General features: G+C 35.9%; 3 protein-coding genes across 4 annotated transcripts in view; 1 reads left to right on the top strand and 2 right to left on the bottom strand.

Annotated features, from left to right (window-relative positions):
- Nucleotides 1–4642, bottom strand: part of LOC109031747 (terminal uridylyltransferase 4) — a 28228-nt gene extending 23586 nt beyond the window's left edge. Inside the window, exons 1-3 of the mRNA XM_019043472.2 lie at nucleotides 4571–4642; nucleotides 1669–2278; nucleotides 6–122 (exon numbers count right to left, since the gene is read on the bottom strand). Of these exons, the coding sequence (XP_018899017.2) occupies nucleotides 6–122; nucleotides 1669–2148 (597 nt within the window). The 5' untranslated portion in view covers nucleotides 2149–2278; nucleotides 4571–4642. The remainder of the gene's footprint in view (nucleotides 1–5; nucleotides 123–1668; nucleotides 2279–4570) is intronic.
- A 278-nt stretch (nucleotides 4643–4920) lies between these two features.
- LOC109031714 (calcium load-activated calcium channel) lies at nucleotides 4921–11028 on the top strand. Its single transcript, XM_019043392.2, has 5 exons — nucleotides 4921–5078; nucleotides 7711–7788; nucleotides 9098–9272; nucleotides 10216–10360; nucleotides 10784–11028. The coding sequence occupies exons 1-5, from the start codon at nucleotides 5018–5020 to the stop codon at nucleotides 10871–10873; spliced, it is 549 nt and encodes a 182-aa protein (XP_018898937.1). The 5' UTR covers nucleotides 4921–5017; the 3' UTR covers nucleotides 10874–11028.
- Nucleotides 11029–11908: 880 nt separating this feature from the next.
- LOC109031712 (FAD-dependent oxidoreductase domain-containing protein 1) lies at nucleotides 11909–27057 on the bottom strand. Of its 2 annotated transcripts, none has more exons than XM_019043385.2 (9): nucleotides 26187–27057; nucleotides 23259–23488; nucleotides 22462–22575; nucleotides 20967–21126; nucleotides 19401–19546; nucleotides 17948–18034; nucleotides 15624–15777; nucleotides 14393–14507; nucleotides 11909–13049 (listed from the first exon to the last, which is right to left on the bottom strand). In XM_019043385.2, the coding sequence occupies exons 1-9, from the start codon at nucleotides 26589–26591 to the stop codon at nucleotides 12910–12912; spliced, it is 1551 nt and encodes a 516-aa protein (XP_018898930.2). In that variant the 5' UTR covers nucleotides 26592–27057; the 3' UTR covers nucleotides 11909–12909. The 2 variants fall into 2 exon arrangements, with proteins under 2 accessions (XP_018898930.2, XP_018898931.2); XM_019043386.2 differs by having other exon boundaries at nucleotides 26217–27057.
- Nucleotides 27058–27684: the final 627 nt, after the last annotated feature.

Genomic DNA, 27684 nt, shown 5'->3' with positions numbered 1-27684 from the left:
ATTACCTCCAATTTCTTCTTGTGCCGCTCGTCAGCAATATGATGAACCACTACTTCTAGTGAGTTGCAACAATAGTTACAAACATTGCAAAAGAACTGAGCCAAGGGATTATGTTCTTTGACCTGAAAACAAAAAATTAAAATTCTATGAGGTCATCAAACAAAATAAGAAATTGATCGATAAGATACTAGAAAAAAACACAAAAATAACTTGCTAAGTGTAACACGGCTAAATGGTGAAAAACACAGTCAGGGCGTTGTGAGCTAACTACAGGTCCATTCTCAACTGGAAAAAAGTTAAAAATTAAAGACCAGCGCTCTGCTTGGCTCCATGCCGGTTTTTGGGGAGACTGAGCCTTCTCTATGAGGCGCACGTTTTTCTAGAGATTTGTGCGCATACAGTTCTTTTTTCTTTTTAAAGGATCTGCACATCCACTGTTGGAAGCAAGTGTATTTCCTGAATTGGGAGTGGTAGTCACAGAGTCATACGCCCGAAAGTCATTGTATAATGAATAGTTTTTCCAGAAGCTTGCTTCCCTTAACCCTGTATGCGACAAATAAGTTGTCGAAAACATTTCTTCCTCTAACCCAGTGTGCAACCACCCTCTCCCTTGCCTGCCATGAAAGTTCAAAGCTCGCCATTCTGAAATGGTTGGGCCGATTTTGCTCTAATTCAAGACTAAACCAGTCATGGGGGAAAAATTCCACCCATAAAAAGTTCAGCTCAAAACATTCAATTTAACTAAAGTTATCACGGACAAGATTTGACCTCCCCCCACTTTTGAGCCCCACCCCACAAAATCTATTGTCTCGAATTTCAATTTTTTTTTTTTTTTTTTTTTTTTTTTTTTGGGCAGAATAATAGTTCTGATGAGGCTTTAGGGGAAAAAAATTGTTAAAATATCTTGCAATGTAAGAAAGATATAAATACTCAAAAATCGGAAAATCTTAAAAAGATATTATACCTAAAACAAATATACGTACAAAGATGAATTTAATGGCATGTATTTTCGTCATCTAAGAACAGAGATAGATGCTCTTCACATGGTCTCAGGCCTGGGTCCTGACACCACGGGAGAATGCGATAGTGTATTTTCTTCGGAAAATGCACTAAAAAATTGAAACAAGAAAATGAGTATGTAACTGACCAAGGTGAGGGGATCTCTGCGAACTCTCTTGGACCTGAGTTTTGCACCGATTTCTACTTCCGTTAGTTGCATGCTCATTTTCTTGTTCGAATTTTTTTAATTTATAAACTTTATTTCCTGTTTAAAATGAGCATGATATTGTCCATGAAATTTCCTGGCTGTGTTTTTCACCAAATAACCTTGTTCTACCCATTTTTTAGTGTTTTTCTCTTGTATTTCATAAAACATTACTGAACTAATGACTGAACAACTTAATCAGCTAGCTTTGATGATACTTTAGAGTATACCTCGGTAAGAGAATGCCTCACCCGAGTAATTCCTCAATTCTCATGGAGTGATCTGAATGGACTTTCACTTTTGTAACTCTACTCGAAAATAATAATGATTTACTTCCGGAGCACAGGTAAAGTTTCATAAAATAAATTCCTTAAATGCTGATCAATCAAACTAAGCATTGTAGGTATCCAAAAAAACGTAAGTGAAAGCAAATGGTGGTTTGAGAGAGTAAATGAATGGTCTACCTTTTCTAATCGAATAATCTTCTGCAAATCCAATAGGACAACACCGATGGGCCGCTTCGCAAAAGCTCTCAACCAGAATAAGGCTCGTTCGTATTCTTTTTCTTTTAGTTCAACCTGATCCATTGATGGAAACTTTTGCATTTGATTTAACATACCATTCAGTTCATACTTATCTACTTCTGGAATGAAGGATCCATAATCCAGGGAACATTCATATTTGTTGTTGTACAGGGCATCTTGCGATCTGATAGGAATAGTTTGAAAGCTGTTCCATCTAATGAGAACCACCACTCCATAGACATTATTACTGCCAACTTTACTAAACAAGTTCGTCAATTCATTTAGTCTCTGCGCTGCTAGAGGAGAAAATTTTTTTGCTTCTTCCTTCTTTGAGGGAGTTTTTGTCACTGCTTTGTTTTCAAATTTTTTCTTGCCACCTCTTCTCCTTGAGGCTTTGTTTCTTGTTTTGTGACTATCCATCTTTCAGTGGTCAAAAATACATAAAACTAAAATAGTAGATTCATCTTCAAAAGTGTTGTCATCATTAAAAATAGTTAAAATAGTTGAAAATTTCAAGTCATCAGCAATCGAGGTAAAAACAGGCAGTTCCCTGAAAAATAAAAACTTCATAAAATTAGATTTCACTTCTTAAAAAATGACTAATCACAACTGGGCATCCCTGGATAGAATGGAATATCAACATGAGGAGTTGTAAAAAAAGATGAATGTTTAAGGCACATACGAGATTAGAAGATGAGATGCCATAGAAGACAGCGCAGCAAGGGGTACTACCTGAACTTGCAAATACTACCTGAGGCTTTATCAAACACAGAAGCTCAGAAGTGACCGCCTGACAGATTGCAGTTGATGGGTAGATACTTTGACCATAGAAACAAATTTAATTCTACAGTCACATCATTGCAATGTCAGATATGCAGAAAAAGCTAGAGAGCTCAAACCCTGGCTCATGCCACTTGCACAAGGTGTGAGGAAATATATCGTCACCTTCCAGGAAAAGTATCACAAGCGCCATGCGACGTTTAAAAATTTCCACCGCCATTATATTTTTTTACAGAGAAATTGTTCAACGAAGCTGTCCAAAAATTTTGCTGAATTTTCTTTGTGCTGCCAATAAAATTTAGTGAAATTTCCAAACAGATTCAACCAACAATTTCTCAGTAAAGAAATAAAATGGCGGCGGAAATTTTTAAACGTCACATGGCGCTTGTGATACTTTGCCTGGAAGGTGACGATGTGAGCTCATGACCTTCATTTTCATAAATTCAAAACAAGAAATTCATTTCTCATGCAACAAATGATGCAAGGAAGGGGGCACTTTCAGATGAATATCATTAAAGAGGCACCCACAATCTACTTCTTTCAGGATTATTGCGACAGGAGGTAACTTGGAATATTAAGCCCGTATCAGACGATCAAAGTAGAGGCTTCAAAGAGGCTCATCGATTGCCCAGACTTAAACCGATGGCCGATGAGAGGGCCAGGAAAGGCATCGATGAACCTCTTTGAAGCCTCTGGTTTGATTGTCTGATACGGGCTTTACATGGAAGCTTGATCACTGATAGGCACTCGACAAAATCAGGAGAGGCAACCTCTGGGTCAGCATAAAAGAACTCCATTTGAATTGGGCAATTTCTTTCAGCTGATAGTTTTCCTGTTAAAATTAGAAACTCAAGAGCGCCATACGCTTCAGACATTTTCACAGGCTATTTTCAACAGTTCCAATTCAAATGCATGAAGTTGAGCTCATGCTGATTGCCATGATATCAGGTTTGAAAACATCTGCGACTTGAGTGAAAGTTCATTCACTTAATGAGTACAATGTACTTATCTGCAATACTCCAAATTCAAGACGATAAAATTTCCAAGTATTATAGGATGTTAACAAACCAAGGCAATAAAATTACTGAGGCTATAAGTGCATGATAAGACATGATGAATCTGACTTTTTCAGTATCTGAAGGTATATGAGGACCTCTCCGACCAAACAGCGTACGGCAAAACAAGCAGGTTCCAGAAAATCGTAAATAATGTTTTCAGCCACACTCAGGCTCCAGTGTGATATCCTTGCTAAACCAAAAATGTGTTTTTTCTGTCAATTATATCCATGTGGACTAAAGTCAATCCAAAACGGAAGTATGAAATTACAGTGTTTCAAAATCTATGCTCCTACTTTATTTTGAAAAGAGGACCAAACCAACATCGTGGTTAGAAATTTTCACAGGAGATTTTTAATATAGAGAAGAAAAATCACAAAAGTTATAAACAAACAATGTTCAGTGGTTTTTCATGTACAAAATAAAGTATGACAGGAAGTCTCGATGCCAATAACCAATATATGCATTTCTGCAGTTACACCATCAGTATGCTGCTTGCTCAGAGGTGCACTGGTAGGTCAACCTTTGAACACCAAAAAATCCTATCTGCCAATCTTTTGCAGCTATCAATATGAAGTGCAAGTAGTACCTTATCTTCGGTATGAGTAATCTTTATCACCAATTTCCCAGCAAACAGCATATACGCGTATGTGGTGTTTGGTCGGAAAGGTTCCCATATACAATCAACCACTTTTTCCAGACAAGGTGTGCTAAGCAGCAGCTTTATCATTGCGATGAACTTTGAGAAAAAGTGAATCATTCCATAACTTGCTCTATTAAACTGAATGAAATAAAGTGCGATGGAATTTTATGATAAGTTGACAAGAGGAGAGCTACTTAGTCTGTTCCTCCACAGGACAGTGCCGTAAGTACATTCTGAAGTAAAATTACTCGATATTTCGAGTCAAAAATCTTCAGCGGAAGGCATTTGAGAGATATCCGTTGACTATTTCAGCTTCAAGGAAATTAAAACAGTCACAGAGAAAGAAATTAATATACAAACACACCTAAATAAATAAAGTTGTTCACACACACCACACACGCAACTGACTGCACCACCAATTTCTATGATCTTTACCGGGGGGGGGGGGGGGGGGGGGGGGTACCGTTTGGGTTTCTTTCTTCGGTCTAAAAAGTCTAACCGTCTAACCTGTATAAATCTAAAAGAAAAGTGTGAGCGTGTAATTTTTGGACGTCTAAGAACCCTTTGGCGTCTTTCTGTAAAATATTTATTCTGTTTTCCTCAAAGAATAGTTATTTTCTTTACTCTCTCGGTCCATCCATTGATTTTGCTCGTGCTCTACCACAGAGAGCCGACTACATTAGAGCCGACTAGAGAGAAGCCTACCGCCGGTGTAAGGTTTGAGGTTATGGAATTGTTCGTAAACAAAATATCCCCCAGATCTCAGATTGATTCAATCAAATTATTGGTTTAATTTTATTCATTTGCTGTCATGTGGGCCGACACTCTTCTGATCCTTGCAATATCCATTTGTACAGCTCTGCTCGGAGAGGGTAAGCATTTTCCTGGATATTTTGTTTCTTACACTGGAAGAATTCACCAAACAGGTGCAGTTAGTAAAGAGCACTCATACATCCACTTACTAGGGATGGTCGAATATTTAGATATTCGAATTTTCGATATTCGAATTATCAGCACTGAGGTAATTGCATCACATTCGAATATTCGCTTGCGAAGTATTCGCAATCGTAAATTCGAATAATCGCATTCAGAAGTATGAAAAGTGTCATTTTTCTCTCACGGTTCATAAAGAATCAAAAATCGAAGCAATAATCGAAAATATTCGAATATTCGCTTCCGAACTATTTGCAATCGCAAGATTCAAATTCTCAAATAATCGCAATAATTGAATTCGATATTCGTCCATCCCTACCACTTACATTACAACAGCCCCAACATAGAATGGCGCTTACTATGTCCAGTTGCCACCAGCTACTCAGCCATCAAAAGTCATAAGAATCATCACTTACTGTTGCAAATGGAGGCCCTATCTGGATTTTTGTCAGTGTTTTGTACTATGAAACTGGAAAAGTTGATTAAACTTACCAAGATTTTCGCAAGAAGATACAAGTTTCATTTGCTGACTTTCTGCTACCTGCATTACAACTAAAAGTAATTTTCCAAGACCATCAGGCAGCTGTAGCATTTAATTTCTCATTTTGCAGTATGACGTCCAGCCCTATCAACAAATGACCGACTGCCGAGAAGGGGGTTGAAAAGTGGATTGATGTACATGTCAGCTTAAGTCATCAAGCGAAGAATTATATCTTAGTCAATGAGTATTTTCTTTTGTGGGTTACATCTCTGTCTACTAGATACAGTCAACGAAATCAATACCCGCAGGAATTTGCTAAATGCTCAGTGGCGTGGCGTGAATGATTGATTATCAATACCTCGCCATTTGAGGCTATGGTAAAGAATCGATCATTAAGGTGTTCGCTGCAAACACCCTGTTTGTCGATACTTTCTCATAGGTTTAAATGGCAAAGCAATCGATACATTGCAAAGCACGCCACGCCACTGTAAATGCTCCTGCAAACAATTTATCAATTTCTACACCAACCCAGAAAAAGCTAGCCAAAAAATAATGAACAATTAAAAATGAATAATGAATAATTATGCCTGCTAATTTAGTGACTTTCAGGAAGAGGACGTAAATTGTTGAACTTTGGTAATATTACCGGGAATTGTAAGATTAGCTTTAAGGTTGTAGCATGGAATCTTGGCATTCAAAGATGTTTTGAAACTCTCTGATCCCTTGCTTTCTGTTTTTCTGGTTTTTGGCTCTCTATTTATCTTAAGTGATGCAATGAATCATAGTTCACTTGTTTGGGGCAATGGAACATGATATGGTAAGAGTCAGTGATCATCCATTTAAGTTGACAAGCATTATTTGTTTTACGATATTTGTATCTTGAAATTAATTCCATCTGGACCTTGAAATAGATAAGCCTTCGTTCACGGTCAATGAAAAAAAGCCTCTAGTATTTATTTATGGAAATTATTGCAACCACTCAGGTTGAGCCTTCCCATTTTGAAAACCTTTTTTTCCCCTGGGCCATCTATGTGATGGCTCTCTTTCCCTTTTTTTAAATTTCCTTAATTTTTTGAAGGACAAGCGTTTTTCATGTGAATGCAAACAGGCCTTTCCATTTTTCATGGCCTTCTTTTCATGTGGTGGCATAACAGTTGAAAAGTTTTTGCAATTCGGCCAAAACTAAAGGAGGAGTAAGGAAATATATAGAAAAAGGAAATTATTTGTGCAAATTTAAAAAAAGTGGCCAGGGTATCGAGCTACCAGCAAAATTACTTGTCTTGGGCCCACTGGAGCACTGAGATTCAAGTTGGTTTCATCTCTCTTTTCGATCAAAGACCAAAAACTGCACAAAATTATAAAACACAAGCACATTAAGGATGAAATCACATGTGATAACGCCTCTCCTTTTTTGTTGTTATCCTGATTGGGGGTCAAAGGGGTTGATAATATATCGTCACCTTCCGGCCAAAGTATCACAAGGGTCATGCGTCATTTAAAAATTTCTGCTGCCATTTTATTTTTTTTACAGAGAAAGTGTTGCTTGAATCTGTTTGAAAATTTCACTGAATTTTAATGGCAGCACAAATAAAATTCAGTGAAATTCGGACAGCTTTAACTAAAAATTTCTTTGTAAAAAAATAAAATAGCGGTGGAAACTTTTAAACGTCGCATGGTGCTTGTGATACTTTGGCTGGAAGGTGACAATATTTTAATCTTGATTATGTTAGTATAATAATTGTTTATATTTTGTTTTCTGGTCAAGGAGGGGGTTGAAACGACCCTGAAATGTCCCAGGCATTCTGTTTGCTTGTTTTTAGTCTTGTTTCCCCCATTTTTTTGTGTTTTTTTTGTTGATTTATTCGGAATACTTTTGTGTATTTTTCTTTTTTAACCCAAGTTGAGCAGTAGCTGCCTGCCATACCCTATTTTAAGGTGCATTCTGCAGAGTGTACATCATGAAGGTGGCATCAAACATACCAGAGGGGATCATTTTAAAGATCCCTCAAAAAGTGAGAAGGTACATTAGAACTAAAATAGGTGCCTCAAGGGTATCATTGTACTGATGTGCCGCACTGATTAATTTTCAGGCTTGACATGGTTACTTGTTTATAGAACGGACAAATATCAAAGACTAAAGACAGAAGTGGAGAAGCAAAGCAAAAAATGTAAGTCATGCTTACTATGCTTTTTATCGTTAAAGACATATTTAGGTATAAGTAATGCTAATGGGAAGCGGAGGCAAGAATTAAAAATCATTTTTCACCTGCGTTAATAGCATCCAATTAAGTGTCGTAATTTATTAAACCATTGTCTCATTGTGTCTTAAATGATTATTTACCAAAGGCTTACTCCATAAAAAAAAGATTAATTTTTATGTGTTCAAAAAGTAGGTATGCAATGGGCTTGTTGAAAAGTGATACTTTAACCACTAAAACCTTGTATCTCAGAGAATCAAATGTTTTGGGAGAACAAAGAAACTGTCAAAGTATGTCTCTCATCTTTGATAGAAGAAACGTGATAATGCCTGAAGATAGATACAATGAAATACTCCTAAACACTCTGTGAGCATTTTTTAAAATAACGTCAACTAAATTATTCACACTAAAATATTTGTATGACAGGGAAAATTTGGTTTGCTGATTTCTTTGTGTTTTCTTTCAAGGTATATCATATTATTCCATATTATTATATGACTCTCTGAGTACAAAACGTCTTAAAATTGAACTTTTTCAATTAGGATCATTTATTTACCTACAAGGAAACAGTACAAAACTTGTTATTTGGTCAAATAGAAAACGTATTTAAAAACCTATTTCTAACTCAAGCTTAGAACTTTTGTCCAGAACTTGAAATTAACTCAACGAAATCAACCTGTTTATCAAAATTTTCTCTTATGTTATTATTGTTGTCTCCAATTCTATTCTGAAGAATTTATCAATTTTGTCAAAAATAAAAAAGAATGATTCTGTCTACCTAGATCACACAGCTTCTCTATGAACTACCTATTCCAATGAAGAAGCTGCAAATATGACCTTAATACCTATATCGGATAGCAGATCAATTGTGTAGTCAAAATGTATCAATTTTTCGAGAGAATACCACCCTTTGGTTTCTATTCTCTGACAGACCTGCAGCTCCTAACTGCAGACTATTCACCATCTTAAAATATTTCTAAATGTAACAGGTTTCCAAAAAGGTATATTCAAAGCTTCTCTTTTGTATCTTTAATTATAAATGTATAATAATATTATTAATATAATACCAATAGTATAATATAATAATATATTATATAATATTATAATTTAATATAATAATATATTATACAATATAATATTATAATATAATAATAATATATTATATAATATAATCTTTTTAATTATAAATAAACATTTTAGAAATAATGACAATTTTTTTTACCTAAGAAGAGCGTTTTGACCTGTAAACTGTAACTGATCAAGAATTTACACCTTTCAGTAGAGAAGAAGAAAGAAGCTCATGGGACATCGTTAGATAAACAGCACAAGAAGAAAATTGAAAGAGAGGAGGAGAGGCTTAAAATTAGCAATCGAGATCTCTACCTGGAGAAAATGAAATCTATGATTGCCATTGGCTCAGCATTTACAACTCTATTAAGTGTTTTTAATAATATGTGAGTTGTTTTTTTTTAGTCTTTTAATTTATTTTTCGTGTCCTCATGTCCAATAACAAGAGAAAATGATTTTGTCATGGGACAAAGGAATGCGTCCTTAAAGTTCAATAGGTGTTTTAGTCAGCTAAAAACAAGGGCTAATTTATGCGATATATTGCAAGTTGTTTTGACTTATAATCCTCCAACCATATAATCACATTGATTGTCAATCCCATTCATTGATCATATTATCAGTGGAATGTTTCGTCATTCTCACTCAATATTTCCGCTTATACCCTGAGTGGTCAGTTTCCCAGGAACTAATATGTTTTAACACGTGGATACGGAACATGTTGATTAGGCAAGGACAATACTTACCTACTTTGGTATCTGAAATTAAGCTCTCAATTTTCAAAACAAATTTTTGAGCCTTTGAACAAGTTCAAAAACAGGGAAAAAATTGATGACTGATCGCACAAAGGTCGGATCAACATGAAAATAAGTGAGCTAAGTATCTGTTGATGAGATCCTAGTTTGATTGATATCTGTACCACAATGGCCAAAGTCAGAAACTGCATACCCCCATCATAATGTTTCAAAATTTCCGTTCCTATTTTATTTTCTTGATGAGAAACAACACAACCTTTTGCTTGAAATTTATTCAGAACATTCTGCCAGTAGAGAGGAAAATTTAAGGATTTATGTTCATTAGTGTGCCAAAGAAAAAAATAAATGAAGATAGAAAGTCTGAAATGTCGCAAGCAGAGGTACATCGTGTTGCGCCTTGACCATCACTTCTTTTGCTGTAGTGCTAATTTTCATTATTCAAATTTGCATTCCTGCTATCTTATACCATATGGATGCATTTATGCTAAAAGGAACTATGTCACACGCAAACCCTATTCATATAGTTCCTTTTAGCATAAATATGTCCATATGTATGATTTATTTAACTTTTTTTTAGATTTGATGGAAGAATAGTTGCGAGATTACCATTTGTTCCACTTCCATGGTTTCAAAGCTTTTCACACCGAAATTTACCTGGAGAGGACTATACAGAATGCTCTTTTATTTTCCTTTACATTCTTTGCACCATGTCAATCAGACAGGTAATTTGCTAGTATTATTTATTATTCCAATTTTTCTAAATCACAATCCGGCACACTTTGGATGACTGGAAAGCTGGTAGCATTCCTCTCATCTTTGACTCAGCACTTTGTATTTTATTGCAAATTAACCAGAGTTTTATTCGTTTAAGTTGTGCGAAAATTACAGATCGAATGCTATGATACATATAATAATAGAAATCGGCTCAGAGATCATATATTTCCCAGCTGAAGGCTTGCATATTTTTAGAAAAAATTAAGCCTGCCTGTAATCTGTTCATCTTTAACTTGTCTCAGAGTTTTTGATTACTACTCATTATATACATCCTTATAAAAAGTGCACATGAAAGAATCCTAGGCATCTGAGTTATTTTTATTTTTTTTCATCAGAATTTCGTTCACAGCTGAGTTCATTTCCTATTTCAGAACATTCAAAAACTTCTGGGTTTTGCTCCATCAAGAAGTGCCAGCAAGCAAGCTGGATTTTTTGGCACTCAAGGGCAACAGTTCAAATAATTTGCTCACATCTAACTGATTCATGTCGATAATCTGCCTCCCAGGACAAGAATTTCTCCTGATAGTTCTAAAAGTTTGTGTTCTTTTATGCTATAATTTTTTTGTTTGTAATAATTTTCTATTATGTTTTACATTAAAAATCGTTAAACCACAAAGTTTTAAGTTGTGAATTTCCTCAGAAAGTGACTCACTTGTATGATCAAATTTATGAAAAAGTAAAATACTAAGTATCAGCTCTACAGTTATTAGTCCGTACGTATAAAGTCATAGAGAGAAAAATTCTTGTAAGATCTCAACCTGATATGGTAATTTTTAAAGGTCAACTCAAGGTTGCCTCTATTAGTTTCCATTTTGAGGTACAGACATGTTTTTCCATCATCTCCAATTTGATTTTGAAAGAACTAGCATTAATTTTTTGTTTTGTAGTTTCAAATAGCTAACTTCATTCTTTTTGGTCCCTCTGGTTAGGAGGATGGATCAACAAGTGAAGTTATCAGTAACATAATACATATAATTGAAATACTTTATTTGAACATCAGTGATACCTGTGTGGAATCCAATGCTGCCTAATTTTGGAAGGGTTCATTAAATTTAATTCATCTGTTAAGATAGACGCTCTAAGGGGATCCCACTCTCTTCAGCCTAAAATCGATTTTAACCCATACCATAAGCATTAGCATAATGACAGTGACTCTTCCAAACCACGTATCTCAGTATGCGGTAGTGCAGATTCCCTGTTGTACTTTATGTTTTTAACAGAAATTTAGTCAACGTAAATTTTACAAATTTTCCTTTGCTGTGCTAAGAGAATACTGTGAAAATCTCAAGAAATGATGATGATTTCTTCTCCTTTAAAAAGAGATTAAAGAGCGGAGATTTTAAAGCAAAGCAAACAAGTTACTTTGTTTGGAGGTTTCACTGTTGATATATTTTTATGATGGAAGTACAGCTTAAAAGGACTTACCCCTCTCTTTTCGATGATACGCATACTACTACACAAACTAAAATAATTGAAATAATTGCAACAGCTAACAATCATGAACAAAAACTTGCATTTATTAAGAGGCTAGACTCAAATATTAAGCAACTTCTTTAGAACTTCTTTGAACTCGATAAAAAATATTGTAAAAAGCTGCAGAATTCAAAATTCCTTGGCATACTGCTGTGCTGAACCAGGTCTACTGTACTTCAATACAGATTTAGCGAAGGAAGAGTAATGATATGAGTAATTTTTGGGCCGACCCTGAACTTCCTTTAATCTAAGATTTTCTGCTCTTTGAAGGTCTATGTTGTACAGAGTACATCATGATTTGGTCATTTCTGGTCTCTCTATAGATCTAATACTGGCCTAAACATGGGTTCGAAGGCAGATTTAAGCACAAAACGCTAATTTCGCAGTTGAATCCTGAAAAATTATTATCGCTGAAATCGGCCTTCAGACCCATGTTTAGATCAGTATTAGATCTGAAAAGAGACCAGAAATGATCAAATCATATTGCATTCCGTGAAAAATAGACTCTCAATGAGCAAAAAAATGGTCCAGTTAAGGAAAAGGATTGACCCTAACTAAAATGGCCAGTGTCGATACCCATCCTCCTCCTTGGCATCTGTAAAATTTGTTTTTTCAGAATAAATATGTACCTACTTCAGGGTAGAAATGCTTATTCTGGAAGTACAGGTAATTTGCATGCTCAGATTTTCTAAAATCATGCATTGTATCTAAGATAATATGAGAAAATCCTATCTCAAAGGAGAATTATGTTAGATTGGCTCCAATAAAAATTAAGGCTGCATTTCTTGCTAAACACACAGCTTAAAACACAGTGGAAATGTCTTTTGAGTGTCTGACACCCAGCTTACAGGAGAATTGGAAGAAAAATTTCAAAAAAATCTTACTTAAAATCTCCCAAAAAGTAGGTCAGTAGGTACTTAACTTGATAGTGAAATAGCATCAGAATCTACAGAAATAAAGTCACATAGTTGTAAGTCAATCTTTATGATTAGAGGCGACTGCCTGCAGAGGGTCATTTCCAAATTTAAACAATATTCGACTCGTAAATAGGTTTGTTAAGGAGTATTCTTTCAGGTGACAACCTTTCAAGATCGATTTTTATAAATTTATGGTACATAATAAGTTCCATGATGGCTCGTCCTACAGCTGGAGACTGTTGAATACCTGAAACAGCGAAAGTTACTACTTAATGTAAAATAACTTTAGTTACAATCCAAAGGAACATAGTTACATTTTCCCTGATTTTAGATATCAAAGAAGGAGGTTCTTGTGGCTACACTGCTGGCACAGTGATTTACAATACTTAGGAGTAATTTTTCACCTCTGTAGATCCTTTTCTTGCCATTTCAAGAGTGTCATTTACTCCTTTTCCCCAAATGTAAAAGGTAGCCATAATTTCTCTTCTGCTCTCATCTAAAGGTACAAATTAAGGAAGATACTCCAATTATTAAGGAAATTAAATTGTGAAAATTAAGACGGCTAGGATTACTAAATGGTGGTCCATTCAGGGAAATCGTTGAAAAACTAGGATTCACCGTAAATCTGTGAAGTTCATTGTAAAACCTTGCTAGATAAAATTCATCCGAATTGGGACACGTGGCTTAAAACATAAGACAACATGTACACAGCTAAAGTCGAAAAATGTCTCACTCAGATTGCAAGGTTGCAAATGTCGACTTAATGTTTTACTTTATAAAGGAAAACTAACCAAGAGTCTCTATTGAAGTTTTTTGTTATTTTCTTCACTCATTCTATAAAAAGAAAAAAAAAGATCTCCTAAGTTATAGTTTAGGCATGTAATAGTTTGATTTTAAAATATCGTTTTACTCAAGAGATAAGAGACATCGTGCAAAAAAATGTTGAAATTTAGCCGGCGCTGAATTTTTTGGTATTCCATGTCCTTTTGCCTTTAAAACCTGTGGCACACTAATACTTTCGTTGTCAACACTGGGCCAGAAAATATGCAATTAACAGATCTTGATGGCTCTTTTAAGATATTTTGCAATGCTACTGGTGAAAATGGGCCAGTTGCGCTAGTAACAGCATCGTGTTTTGATGTTTGATTCTCGTAGATTAGCTAAAAATAATAGGATCTGCCTAAATAGTAACTTTCTAGGTTGAATATTAACCGAGATATCGTGCCTCAAAAAATTCAATTCATGACGTCATCCACCGCAGTAGTACATACCATGTTATACCCTACCGCGCTGGATGACATAAAAAAACCAACTTTTTAAAGGACGATATCTTGCTTAATATTCAATGTAGAAAGTTGTTGTTTGAACAGATCTTCTTATTTTTAATTAATCTGCAAGAATCAAGCACCAAAACACGATTCTGTTACCAGCAAAACTGGCCCATTGACTCCAAAACAAGCGCATGTGATGTTTTACAGCACTTGATCAGAGCCTCTGCAAATCCACTAATAGTGAAGAGAAGAAAGCCCTGAAAGCCTTGATATTTAGATTGAAACAGGATATCGTTATGGAAGAAAAACCGGATCTTACCATGACCACTGAAACCTGCTGCGATGTATAAATTAGAATGGGATGGTGCCAGCCCCACAAAGCCATTTTCATCGAAAAGATTAGTTTCATAGTAACCAGCCCATGCATTTAGTAACTAAAGTAATGGAAGAAAGAAAAAAGTTCTGAATTGAAAGAAAATTATTCAATTTTTAGTGGGTAGAAGCCAATCAGCAGAGACCAGTCAAACCAAAATTTGACCAGCAACTTCCTGATTCTCTCTTAATGATAGAAAAATGTCAACAGACCATTATTTCTGAGTTTTAATACACCCACTCAATAAATCCATCAACCACCACAAAAAAAAAGAGGTCATGTTATTCATCACTATAATTTTCTCATTCACAGTATCTAGTGTTCAGTTATTAGACTTCATGTGATTAAAATGGAATTTCATAATTTATAAGGACTCTGATTATGAGAAATGAATTGAACAGTCAATTTTTTCAACAATTTTTAACTCAAAATCAGAGAGTGGAGAGGGTTGGATTCCCAATTCAAAGCTTGAAAATCATTTGCTTGCGCATGAAGTTGGATGCTCAGCCAGGAAAGCTTTCTAGCAACTGCAGTTTGCTCATTAGTTGCTGTAACTAACTGGTAATTAAACAGAGGCCAAAAACTGTTCTGAGGCAACAGCAGATGCTTGCACGCTCTCCTGGCTAGGTCTCTAATTTCTTGGAGATGCAGAAAACAAATGTTTCAGTTTTTTCCTGTTCAGTTGGGTCTTGAAACATTTATACTTTCTGCCTCAATCACTGCGGGGGATGATGACTTGATGTCATCTTCAATAACAGCTGGAAGAAAGGAGCTAGAGCTCTTTCATACCTCCTTCAGTTGTGCCAAGTAGGAGAGTCTTACACGAACAAAACAGAGGCCGTAAAAGAACTCCTGCAAACTGAGGGAGAGAGCTGAGGGAATGAAGATAAATGCAGCAAGCTAGAGCCCTTAAATGCAAGCGCCTTCTAATTAGAGCGTGATCCTCTAAAAGAGCACTGAGCTCAGAAATGTTTTTTCTGTTTTCCTTCTTGTGTTTTCTTTTTGTTTTTGTTTTCAGTTCTCACTTGTGCTCCCTTTGTACTCAGTTACATTTAGTTTCTGTATCAATGCAAAACAAATAGAGAGGCCCCTCTGATATATTGAGATTCACAAGAGTCATTGAGACCAAAAATAATAGAGGAATCTTATGTAAGTAAGCTTACAAGAGGACACTTACTTTGATGTTTTCGAAGCAAGGAGCACGCTTCGCTATTTGTGGCCAAATTTTTTCGTCAAACCACTCATAATCTACCTCTAGATTTTCAGGATTAGGCTCTTCATGAGGTTCAGGTGAGAGGCCAGCTAAATAAAGGTTTCCAAAGCCCTCTCGTCTGTAAACAAGTAATGGAAAATTAAAATGCAAGAAAAATGGGGGGGGAGGGGGAGTAAAACATTAAAAGTGCCCGTATAAAAGAAAAGAAATGAAAACTAACAATAAAACGAATGAAGTGTTTGTAATACATTAAAATTAAAAGAGAGGTAAAATGCAACCAAAAGAGACAAAAATGTTGGAGGAGAAGCCGTAGGGATGACGCATGAGTGGTTTTATGAGACAAGGGAATATCCTCACGTTTATGAGACAAGGGAATATCCTCACGTAGGAAGAAAAATACACAATAATGTTACAAAAGACAACTCTGAGGTTACAGTAATCTATAATTACTCGTCTAAAAGACTAGTAAATACCCTTTTACAAACCTCCAAAAATGCTTGCAGATAAACTCGATCATTATTAAAATCGCAGATGATTTGGACATCAACCTATGATAAGAAAATTCTTCTCATACTAATAGACTTGTAAAGATAAAGACTTAAGAAGAGGATATATCACAGTATGAAAATGAATCTCTGATGAATTATTAAATGAAACTCAAATTAGTTTTAAAATGAAATAATACCCGTTAAAATACATGACGCTCTACGAAGGAGGGAGGGGGTTTGAGGTGTCTAGAATTCTTTACCATGCTCATTCCCTGATTTTCAAGAGCTCCTTCCTTAATGAGAAACCAAAGTTTCTTCCCTTCCCTAGAATTTCCTTGAGAGAAACTATAAAACTCTCTCGAGTTCCAACTATGAATATCGATTTTTTCCATCTTTCAGCCAATACTTTTGAGCACATTAGAAATTTCCAACTCCAACAGCGTTTTTGATGTTTGCATAAACTGGCCAATGAAAGCTTCTCTATCATTCTGACGATTTCAAGTTTTAAGAGGTCAATATTAGTGGCTCAGGCGCAATAATATAAACCTGAAAATGGTCTCCCGGCGTCAGAAAAAGAGATTGCTGGTTTTTGAACCAAATTCCCTGATTTTTCCCTAAAATTTTTCATTTCCTGATGGATCTCAGTTTTTCCTGTCTTAGACACCATGACTTTACGCCATGTTCATTGTACATATGAGGACTAATATGTTATGATAGCAGTCACTGACATCCGCCATTTCTAATGAAAACGCTTTTTTCGAATTCTGGAGCTCTCAAAAATGCTTGTGCAAAGTTTCAGACTTCCAGCACAATTTTCGGCGAGAAATGAAGTGAAAACCATGTTATTTGTAAAAACAGCGGATATGAGAATCCACTGTCCTCCCCAGCTGGCACAGCAGGACACCGTGGAGCACTTGTGATAACTGCCCGCGCACCGGCCATGGGCTGCAACTGACACTCAAATGATACGTATCAGGACCGTCTCGCCAGAATTTTTGGTTTTTTAACTGATTACATAATTTTTTCCTTATTTTTGTTGTAGCAGTTACAAACGGTTTAGTTTTTTGCTCAATTTTATTAAATGACTCAGCATTGACTTATTTTTGGTACAATTCAATCATTTTAGCAGCCTCACCCTTCCTGAAGACTTTGTTTCATGCATAGAAAAATGTTTTCAGTAAAAATAGCGGATGTCATATTTTTTTCATATCGCTGTTACTCCTTCAATTTTTCACTCCCATAAATCGTAAAAACGCGTGTTTTTTACAAGAAGAGTTGCTCTTCATGAAAATCTTTATAAGAATCCTCTCGGTTCTACGGGCAGCAAAGTGCAAAGCTTCAAAAACTTCAAAAACGATTTTCTCACAAAGTGAAAACTCGACATCCCCTATTGTTGTGTATAAGTCCTCATATGTGTTCAATGGTATGCACCTCAGTCACAAAAGCATTTACAATTTTGCACTCAGCAATCAAGCAGCCATAATTGTGTGAACTCTTGCTCAGCACCTCCTCATGCTGCAAAACATGGCACTGAGGTGCAATTCTTCTTCAATGTCCTATGTTGCTGAACAACTCCAAGGACGATAATAAGGCCTTCCCTTAAAAAGAAAGATCATCGAGTGGTTGGACTTGCGAATACAGTTTAGAAACCCCCCCCCCCCCCCCCCCCGCTTTCTGCCCCTTCGGTGGGAGAAAGCACACATTAAAATCATAACATATGAAAAGAAAAGAAAATTCAAATGTCACCCTAGACACTGATTAACAAAATGTTAGTATTCTGCTGTGCACATGTGTATTTACCTGAAGTACACCCCAGATGGGTCAACTGTCAGAGGACAATTCAAACTGGGACCATCCGGACAGCGATAAGTAAAAACGTATCGTTTCCTGAAATATGAATTTAAAAAACTTATTAAAGCATCAAAATTAGTAGAGTCGAGAGATTGAAGCACTGCAATGCTCAAATGACAAGAATGACTCAATGAAAATGGTGGAATGTTGGGTATTTTAGGTGAAGGATGAGCTCATTTTCAGTTACTGAGGTTCAGAATCATGAAGAATCCACATCCAACTCATGATCGTTCACAGGAAAAAGACACTCCATATATGAATGATCTCCTCTACTTGAGTGGAAACACAGTTAGAAAAACTTTAGTAGAGAATGATCAGCTAATATCAATGACTGTCAGACTAATTAAATGTTGGTTTTTAATCCAAAGAAGGTACCAATTTATGAGCATGCTTTGTGCATTCTGCACATGATCAAATAATGATGAGAAGATGTTTGAGCAGAAATTAATTGAATTTGGATGAGAAATAACATGATAATCAAAAGTGAGACTCATTAAAGAGTTGCCGATTCAACACTATTACATAACTCACAGATCATTCTAATATCAATAAGATAATTGTTATTAGTGTTTGTATGATTTATTGCGTGAATATTAAGTTCAGATGCAAATGCAAAAGAAGTAACTTGATTAAACTTTTAAAAGGAATTACAAGTACAGACACAAAGGTCATTCCTGATGACCTTCCTTTAAATTTGGAAAGATGCTGTGCAAAAGAGTCTTGATAAATCATTGAGAGGAAATTCTGGCAGAAATCATGGGAAAAGTTATGAGAAAATTGTATTGGGTGGAGGTCGTGGATTTGAAAAAATAGAATCAGTATATTTATTAAGGAACATGGGCAGAGTAATTATAATTTATTCATAGAGTACATAGAGTCGTAATGTAAGTGGGAGAGCTGGCGCCACTTTTAAGCATTTTCCATGTCCCGAATTCCGAGACTCCTGTGTGACGCCGGGTCACTTTTTCGATACATAATCGATTGTTTGCGATACACGGGTACCCGGCCATCCGATGACAACAACAACAACAGAGGAGATAGGGATTACCACGTATTCCACACCCCCATTTTGGATCGAAAATGTATCGAAAAAGCGACCCGAACTCGGCGCACACCGAGCTCGGAATTCGTTGAGCAGAACATGGCGCCAGCTCTCCCATTTACATTACGACTCTATGTACTCTATGAATTTATTAGGCATTTGTACTAGGGTTTCCTAACAAGAACCTGCCGCACTCACTACCTGAATTCAAGAGGATATGTGTCAAAACAAAGAGCCTCAATAGCCCGATTGAAGGCTCTTGAGAAAAAGCCATTGTGGTTCTTTGCACTAGGACAGAACTATAATATAACTACATAGCTGACTCATAAAGAAAATGAGCGAGAGACAAAAGAAAATTACCTAGGTACTATGGGTAATTCAATAGATCGCACTCCTGCTCCACTGCCAACTCCTGCTAACTTGGCAAGTCTTCCTGATTCTGGACCAGCACAGATAACGCATATAGCAAACTGAACTTCCTTGATTTCATCAGGGCCAATTTTGATCTGTAAAAATTAACTACAGGTAAGAATTCAGAGGTTCTATTTCCAAGTTTTCCAAAAACAACTGTATTTTTCAACATTTAAACAGTATGTATTAAATTAAAGAACACATTCAGCCTAACCTATGAGTCTGAGAAGCTGTGAGCAACTAGCAAAATTAATTGTTTCATTTGATCCATTCTTATCTTATAAAATACATAAAAAAGCACATACAAAGATGAAGTTTGGAGAAATGCCTCCCTCTTTTTTGGGCTATTTTACTGAAATCATAGAGGAGAGCTCAGAGAGATGCTTGATGGTAATTATTTAATGATACTCTCCCCGTGGTAAAATTATAATATATTCTGTCACTAGACAAATTTAAGAAAAAAAAACACAGTTGACAGAAGAGAGAATTTTTGGAAGGTTCAAAATATTTTTGCAGAGTTAAAAAGGGAGAAAGATGTTGTCAGCTTACAACCGCAGATGAAAGCGCCTTTGTGAGTCTTCGAGATTAATTCTAGAGATGCTGAGACATTTAGGCAGAGGGAGGGGGGGGGGGGTTGCGGGCGGACACACTGCCAGATCACAAGACTTAACTTTCAACAAAATAGCCTCCATGGCAGAAATCAGGGTAGACATTGTTCCAGATAAAGCTCCCCTTTTCTGACACTAGATCACAATTTGCACTATTGCTTTTTAAACGGAATACTTATCCAATACAGGTCCTAATGAGGAGCAAACTTCCAAATATTTTCTTGAAAAACGCTAATTTTACAAAAACATGTTTTACTACCAAAAATGACTAACATTGGATCTTATAATAAAAGTACTTTGTTCTTATCTTTCCTGAAAGACATCATACTTTCTTGCTAGGACTTGATCTTCCTTTAGATTTTTCAGATTTGGCAGTGGAAGCAAAACTTTTCAGTGTTTACTAGCCAAAAAACTTTCAATTGCGCCCTCGTATTTTTGAGTATTCCATCAAAATAGAGATCTGAAGAATGCAGATTTTTTAATATATTTATGTAAACTAGAAATTAAAGGTCTTTGAATCCCTCCGAGAAAATAACTTATGCTTCAAAAGGGCAACACAGTAAAAAAAATAACATGTGCCATTTGCTATTATACTTAATTTTTAAAAATTTGATGCATCAGCAGACAGTTTTTTACCTTGTTTTTATACAAAAAACCAAAAAATCATCATTTGGTAAAAACTAACTTCAGAAATTCTAGAAGTCATTACAAATGTTTTCTGCACCATATTTTTTTTTTGAGGTCGTAGTTGCCTCCAAGATTGTCAGAGTTCTTAAAATTGTATACTTTAATAAATAATCAAACTTTTCCAAATACTCTGCGTTCCAATATGTTGATGCCCTCTGGCGATACAAAGTTTGTAAGAGATCGAGATCTAGGATATCATGTAAATATAAGGAGGTCTTACATAAGCTTTTTCCAGAGCTGGATGTCGTTCACCAGTGTGATGACATTCTGCTATGACTTGTTCATCAAATTGAAAGTGTATGACTTCACCCTCATAAAATTTTGCTCCGTAATACATAGCTTTTGACTTGAATGCTTGAAGCAAAGTCCAAGGGTCGAACCTGTGAAAGAAGGGAAAATTTTTCATTTGACATTAAACATTCTTTCCCGCAACAATGCGTTATACATTCCATGAAACCATTATCATATTTTGAAAGGCAGACATATGTTAGTGTTATCTCTGTGCAAGACGAACTGTTTTGATCTATTTTTCATGCAGAATGAAAGTGAAGTTGGAAAACGAAAATCTAAGGCCGCACCAGTATCATTAATTATCAGAGAGCAATCAAATTAATTAGAGAAAAACAAAAATCAGGTTAAGTTTTTATCAAGTTTTAAAATGTTTTGATACCAGTTTTTGACGACTCCTTACGGAGTGGATTAAGTTTTGTTACGCCTTGATAATGCTTGAATAAGCAAAATGCATCAGCATCATTCCTACCTTTAAAAAGTAAGAAACTTTTAGCCAATCCCCTACATGGTTAATAACAGTACAATAAGCACTCACTAGACCACTTGACTAACTAAAAGAAAGAGTTTGCTTTGATAAAGAGGGTGATAGGAGAATTTTAATTTAGTGTGCTGTAAAGCAGTTTCATAAGTAAAATGTTGAGCAAATATTTTTGATACTTCAAAACAAAATTACATTTGGATTGCATTACACAAAAGAGATTAAATTTTTTGGCTTATCCTAGAAATAACATACAAGGATCTTTTCGAACTAACAGAATATTCATGGCCAAAGGGCGAAACAACGTACCTCTGTTTGTGACATTGCTGACCTCCTGTCATACTTTCTTTTTCCTTTTGAAAACTAGATAACATAACATCCTGAAAACTTCCTTAATTTTCGTCCTCTATTAGCAGAATATTTTATTTAAATTTCAAGCTGCAGGGTTGGCGTGTTCCTCTTAAAAAAAAAAAAAAAAAAAAAAAAAAAAAAAAAAAAGGAGCAAAATTTTTGAAACACCGCAATGGAGATACAAGATTTTGCACTTTGCCCATCGATAAATCTATGCCAGCGTTGCTAAGATTTTGAGACTTCTCCTTTTACTGGCATCCAGGCACTTTTATTGCACATTTATTTGCCAAAATATTTATAATGATAAATGGGAAAAATTTGAGGAAAATTGCAGAACAGAGTGTACAGTTGAAAGAAAAGATGCAGTCGTCCATTAGATATTATTTTTTCCCCCAATAACCTGGGTAGGTTGCGTGGATTCTGGACTAAGGAAAATAAAAGTAGGTACTTGGATTCTATAAAGCACTGTCTTTTTGATCAACACTCAGAATTTAAAGGATGAAATCTTTAGAGATGAAAATTTAAAACCCAAAGCTTGAAATTTAAAAGAGTAAATTGATGGAGTGACTTCAATCATCTACCGTGGAAAACTTACCACCCTTCATTTCGCAATCCATGACAACCTAAGCAAATGCCTTCAGTGTTAATCCAAGGAAACTTCTTTTTCAACTTTGCTGGAGTTAGAAGTTCATTTTTGGCACCTAATTCCCTGCAATAAAGAATATTTACAACGATTTTGAAATAAAGGGCATGTTTCTACAATTCAAGACTCAAACATAAGAAGTGCTTAATGATCATGATAGCATATGGGCAAGTGATATCTAGGAGAAAGAGCACTTGCTAACTCTGTGGTCTGGGTCTATGCCATTCAACCTGACATTTGATCCTTATGAGGAACTAACACTGACCACCTTACCTTCAAACAACCTTTCCTTATGGTACACATTTCTGATGATTTTGGAATTTTTTAAAATTAATTTCCATTTAATTTACAAGATGCATCAAACAAGTTATTTAAGCCATTATTTTTGTTACAGGTGTCTCGCTTTGATTGTATAATCAATCATAAAAGCTTGCAAAAATTAAGAAATGGAAAGGTTTCTAGTTGATGGTTAGAAAAAGGTAAAATGTGACTGCTGAAAGTTTGGCCTTAAAGTTAGTTTCCATTTCAAGCTATAAGAAAAAAAAGAGATGTTACTGATGTACTACAACAAATAATTTTTTCTGAAAACCAAATTTTAAATTTAGCTTAACTTAATTACAAATCCAATACTAAGGTCTCATATTGAAGTGATGATTCTTGAGAATATCTATTTCAACTTCGAAAATCATGATTGTATCCATAATTCCACAATATTTAATAAGTTAACAGTTTTAGAAGCGGATACATACCATTGAAGCTTGGAATTTTGTTCGAGGATATGTGCACTCTTTTCAGTGGCAAGAAATAAGTAACCATCAGGCTGAAACTGGATATTTGGAGTAAATTCATTGGGAATAGACAAGTAGTGCTCGATATTCTGAAGAAACTCAGCCCCAAACAAAGACATTTTGATGTTTTCTGGCAGAGAAAATTGTTGTCTTACACCACCGACGGACAAAACAGTTGATGCTTTGGCATACTGAAATAATCATACAAAAATTAGCAAGGGGTAAACTTGTGTAAAAAAGAAGAAGGACGGAAAAACGTGAATACTTCCCCATCAGGTGAAACCCTGTTGGAGCCCTCAAGGCAAATTCCTGAAGACTGATGACTAGAAAGAGGATTCCTAAAACATCAGATCAAAATTAAGTTTCTCAAACTAGCGTACGCCAAGCTTTTCAAAAATTAATTTTTTATCCATTTCATCTCTAATTTCCATTGGCAGAAGCAATAATGACTCATGCAATATTTACTTTTAAGGGGAAGTTTATTAGTCTACAGGAGTTCCAATTTGTGATGCTAAAAATGTGTATGATGAGTTAGCAACATGTGTACTTGAAGGATATTAAACTAGGTAGGTAGTAAAATTTAAACCAACGGCACAAAGGCTTTGTAATTGGTAAAATTCATGCTATTACAATTCTTTAAGCGTCTTTCAAACCTAAATTGAGATTATCACAAGCCTGTAAATATGCAGGCACGATTGATAAAAACAAGAAAATTGTAGGTATTTTCTATCTGCTTATGCATAAAATGTCAAGTGACATACTGTGATAAGTAGGTATATTGTGATGTGTCAACTGTTACTTGAGTTGTATTGTTGCTATCAATCCTTAAAACCCTATTCTGACTTCTTGAAGATGTTGTTAAGAGAGCATGTACCTCAAGTAATTTTCTTTGGAATATTGATAATTTTCCTTCATTTTCACTTTGAAGGCATAAGGCATAATCCTGTGAGGCTATCCAAAATATGCACTTTAAATAGCACTACTTTGGCATAAGGCTTAGCTAGAAAAATCTAGTGGGGGGGGGGGGGGGGAGCGCGGTACTGATATTGAGTGAGTACACATGATTACAACATTTTAGGGGGGGGGGGGCCACGAATACCAAGGCCTTCCAGAGACCCCCCTAGCTACACCTATGGTATGGGGCATCCACGAGACCCACAAAACATGCTTTTTTCTGTCATTCAGATATTCCTTCACATGTAACAGATGGTTTTGGGAGGATGCTGAAAAAGTGAGAGAAATTTACTTCAAGAAAATATTAAATTTTTTAAAGAGGAGAAAACAAAAAAAAGTGATTGAAACATACAACCAGCAATACAGGGTGTCAGCAGGAATCAAATTTCAATGGTCTTCTTGCATGTCTCCTCTGTTATGTTAGTTAGTCAATTTTTAAGTGAAATATTAATGAATAATTTTTTCTTGCGAGCATGACTGGAACCAGAACATATCGACAGCGTAAGTCCCCAATCACCTATTTCGTTTTCGGTGTCTGAAAATCTCCGCCTCTATGTTATTCTTTAAAGGAGCACAAATTGACATCATTCCTTGAAGTTTATGCAGAATTTTCTTTGAACAGAGAGGAAAAATCATGGCAGTTTTAAAGAATTGCCGTTGAGTAGATTTCCGTTTAAAAAATAAAGTATGACAGGAAATCTGCAACGTCACAAGCCGAGTTATGTGATTGCCCACTTGCACTGTCGATATGTTTAAGGCCAGCGGAGAACCGTGTCATAAAAATGAGAAATTAACCCAATTAATTTAGTATTGAAATGAAGTGACTCAGCGACTCATCATGAGCTATGAACATTACAAGGAGCAAGTGGATGTGTTCTTGGATGAAAATGATATTGTAAATTGGCTGCTAATTCATGCAAAGTAGCACCACAGCAAGTCGTAAAACCTTTCTTTCCAAGCACGCGCCTGTTTTCTCTTTTTTTTCTTGTAATTCATTTATTCCTATCTTCTTCTCCTACCTTTTACTCATTGATGAGTGAGGGAAAGGAGCGGGCAAAGAGAGGATGAAAAAAACATTTTTCTCTACTTGTGGTTGAATCATGATCTCTGGATGAGGAGCTAAACCACGAGGTAGCAAAAGATGAGGGTGAGGGGGGATAACATAGTAGTCGAATTTTCATCTCTCGATCTGTCACCTTGAGTCATGCAATGCAGCACCACTTCTTTATGGAGCACAACTTATTGAACTTTCATGCTCAATATCTCAGAAACAGTCACTCCTTCGAAAGGGGACTACAATTGTTTAACTGGTTCTCTTATCTTGCTTGGGTAACTCTGCAGTTAGAACTGCAATTTATCCTGCGGAAATACAAAATTTTACCTATTGAAAGTAAATGAACCCCAAATCTAGACCAGCCTCTTCGAATTTGGCACTAAAAATCAAAGCTATTGACATGTATTCATGACAATCGGCCTGAACTTGTTTTCAGAATTGGGAAAAAACAAAATCTTTTTTAAACTTTGTGGGGTTGCAGCTTCACAGAGTTCAACTGGAAGAATTAGGTTCATAGGAAAGAAGATTCTTCCTTTGATTTGCCCATTGTGGTAGTGTGTGATTGGCATACTCGCTGGTTAAACCTGAGACCCTTGTAAATTCCTGATGCAAATAGTATTGAACACTTGCTTTCCCTGTCCTCATGCATTCCTCATAGTTCAGGAACTGAGTCACTTATAGTGAAGCTCTTGTCAGAGAAAGTTAGCCCTTACTTACATTAACCTAAAGATCTACACCCTGAAATCCCGCTGGTTAACCCTCAGACATTCTGAATCTATAGTCAAGAAACAATATAAACCTGAGCTAGTGCATTACTTAGTTTCAATGCATTAAGCATGGTTAAATAGTTAACACCAAATGAAAGCAAATGCAAGTTATACCTCCGAGAGTCTTGAAACATCTTCCATTACCGAAAAGTCTTTGTCAATCACAAGAACGTCTAAAGCATCACCGGCCTCTTCTTTCAGCCAGTAAGCAACTGAGCTCCCCATTGCACCAGCACCGATGACAAGAACATCAGTCGCAGTGGGAAAGGATCGAAACTTTTCAGCCTTGGTTAATTCTGGATACTCATTGTTAGGGTCATCTAGTCGCTTTTTAAGGCGCTGCAAACCTTTCTTCAGAGCAAATATACTTCGTTCAGCTGGATTTTTGGGGGGTGCCTCCTCATATTTCTTACTCGATACTGTGGAAGTAGTGATGCTTCTATTAAAAGCACGGTGAATTTTACTTTCTGTCGAAGCCCACAGGAAGTTAATGTTTCTACAAAAACGGAGAGGAGCCATTTCACCAGACACTGGATTTGTGCTTAAAAATTGTACTTCTCTTAATTGGGCAGAATAACAGCATTTGTTAGAAGGTCCATCATTCAATTTGTAAGTAACAATCTCAAGAACTAAATGGAATAAAGAGTAATGTCTTGTTGAATCATTTAATTGCACCGTTGAATGGTCTGAATATGCTCAACACGACAGAAAAATTGAGGTACTTAATCTGTATCATTCGCTGACTGTACTGTTCATAAAAAGAGAGGAAAACTTAGCACTGAAGTTTGCGCTGAACTGTTTGTTGAACATCTAGGAGATAACCGCGAATAGCAGTAGGAGTACAAGGTCCACTTTGCTCACGTGAGGTGAAACTCGACGATAATTAATTCGACGGCGAATAAATACTATCACTAATTTAATTAGGTGTGAAGTGAAATAGCAACACATGCAGTCACGACACCACGTTTAATGAAAACATAACCTTAAATATGAAGTGTGGAGGCAGGGGACGGGGAGGCAGGAGCGGTGTTATTATCCAATTGGAGCATGGATTTTTGAGAAGGCGGCAAAATTCAAATGGGCTGATCTGTGCCTCGGGAAAAGATTGCCCGGGGGGGGGGGGGGGGGGGGAGATGTTCGGTCATCAATATTTTTCAAGATGACATTGGATCGCATTTAACAAAGAGGAACCAGCGCGATTTGTAATAAAAATGTTGCTTCTCCATAAATATCTAAAAAAAGTTCCCAGAACAACAAATTGTTTTTGCTTCCCACCAAAGAATTGTCAATTTTAAGGGAAAATAATTGTGTGAATCTCAGTACTGTACGTATTTTGAGTATTTTCAAAAAAAAAATAGTTGCAAATTTTGAAAACACTGTAATCGCGCTGGTTCCTTTTTGCTAAATGCGATCTATTAGGTACATAGAGGAATGTTGGTCGTAAGTAAGTGCACAAGGAGATAGATACCTATCAATGAAAAGGACAGATGCCAACATCCATCATTTTCAAGGGACAGCATCTCTACTTCCTTAAGTACTTTCTTTTAGAGATAGAGTAAGTATTGCTGCTCCCAACTGGTTTAATATGGAAATTTTATCATTTAAAGGTGTT

This window comes from Bemisia tabaci, chromosome 4 (genome assembly GCF_918797505.1).
Source record: "Bemisia tabaci chromosome 4, PGI_BMITA_v3".
Classification (NCBI taxonomy): Eukaryota; Metazoa; Arthropoda; class Insecta; order Hemiptera; family Aleyrodidae; genus Bemisia; species Bemisia tabaci.
Note: the sequence above shows the minus strand (reverse complement) of the source record. Positions and strands in the feature narration are given on the sequence as shown.

Bases quoted from the DNA above. Each gene is read 5' to 3' on its own strand.
- LOC109031712 (XM_019043385.2), bottom strand. From the start codon at position 26,591: ATGGCTCCTCTCCGTTTTTGTAGAAACATTAACTTCCTGTGGGCTTCG. The intron at 22,576-23,258 runs GTATGTATCCGC...TCTTTATTGCAG, and splicing joins CAAAATTCCAAGCTTCAATG to GGAATTAGGTGCCAAAAATG. The intron at 14,508-15,623 runs GTAAGTGTCCTC...CCATTACTTTAG, and splicing joins CTTGCTTCGAAAACATCAAA to TTACTAAATGCATGGGCTGG.
- LOC109031714 (XM_019043392.2), top strand. From the start codon at position 5,018: ATGTGGGCCGACACTCTTCTGATCCTTGCAATATCCATTTGTACAGCT. The intron at 7,789-9,097 runs GTAAGTCATGCT...TACACCTTTCAG, and splicing joins GGAGAAGCAAAGCAAAAAAT to TAGAGAAGAAGAAAGAAGCT. The intron at 9,273-10,215 runs GTGAGTTGTTTT...ACTTTTTTTTAG, and splicing joins TTAAGTGTTTTTAATAATAT to ATTTGATGGAAGAATAGTTG.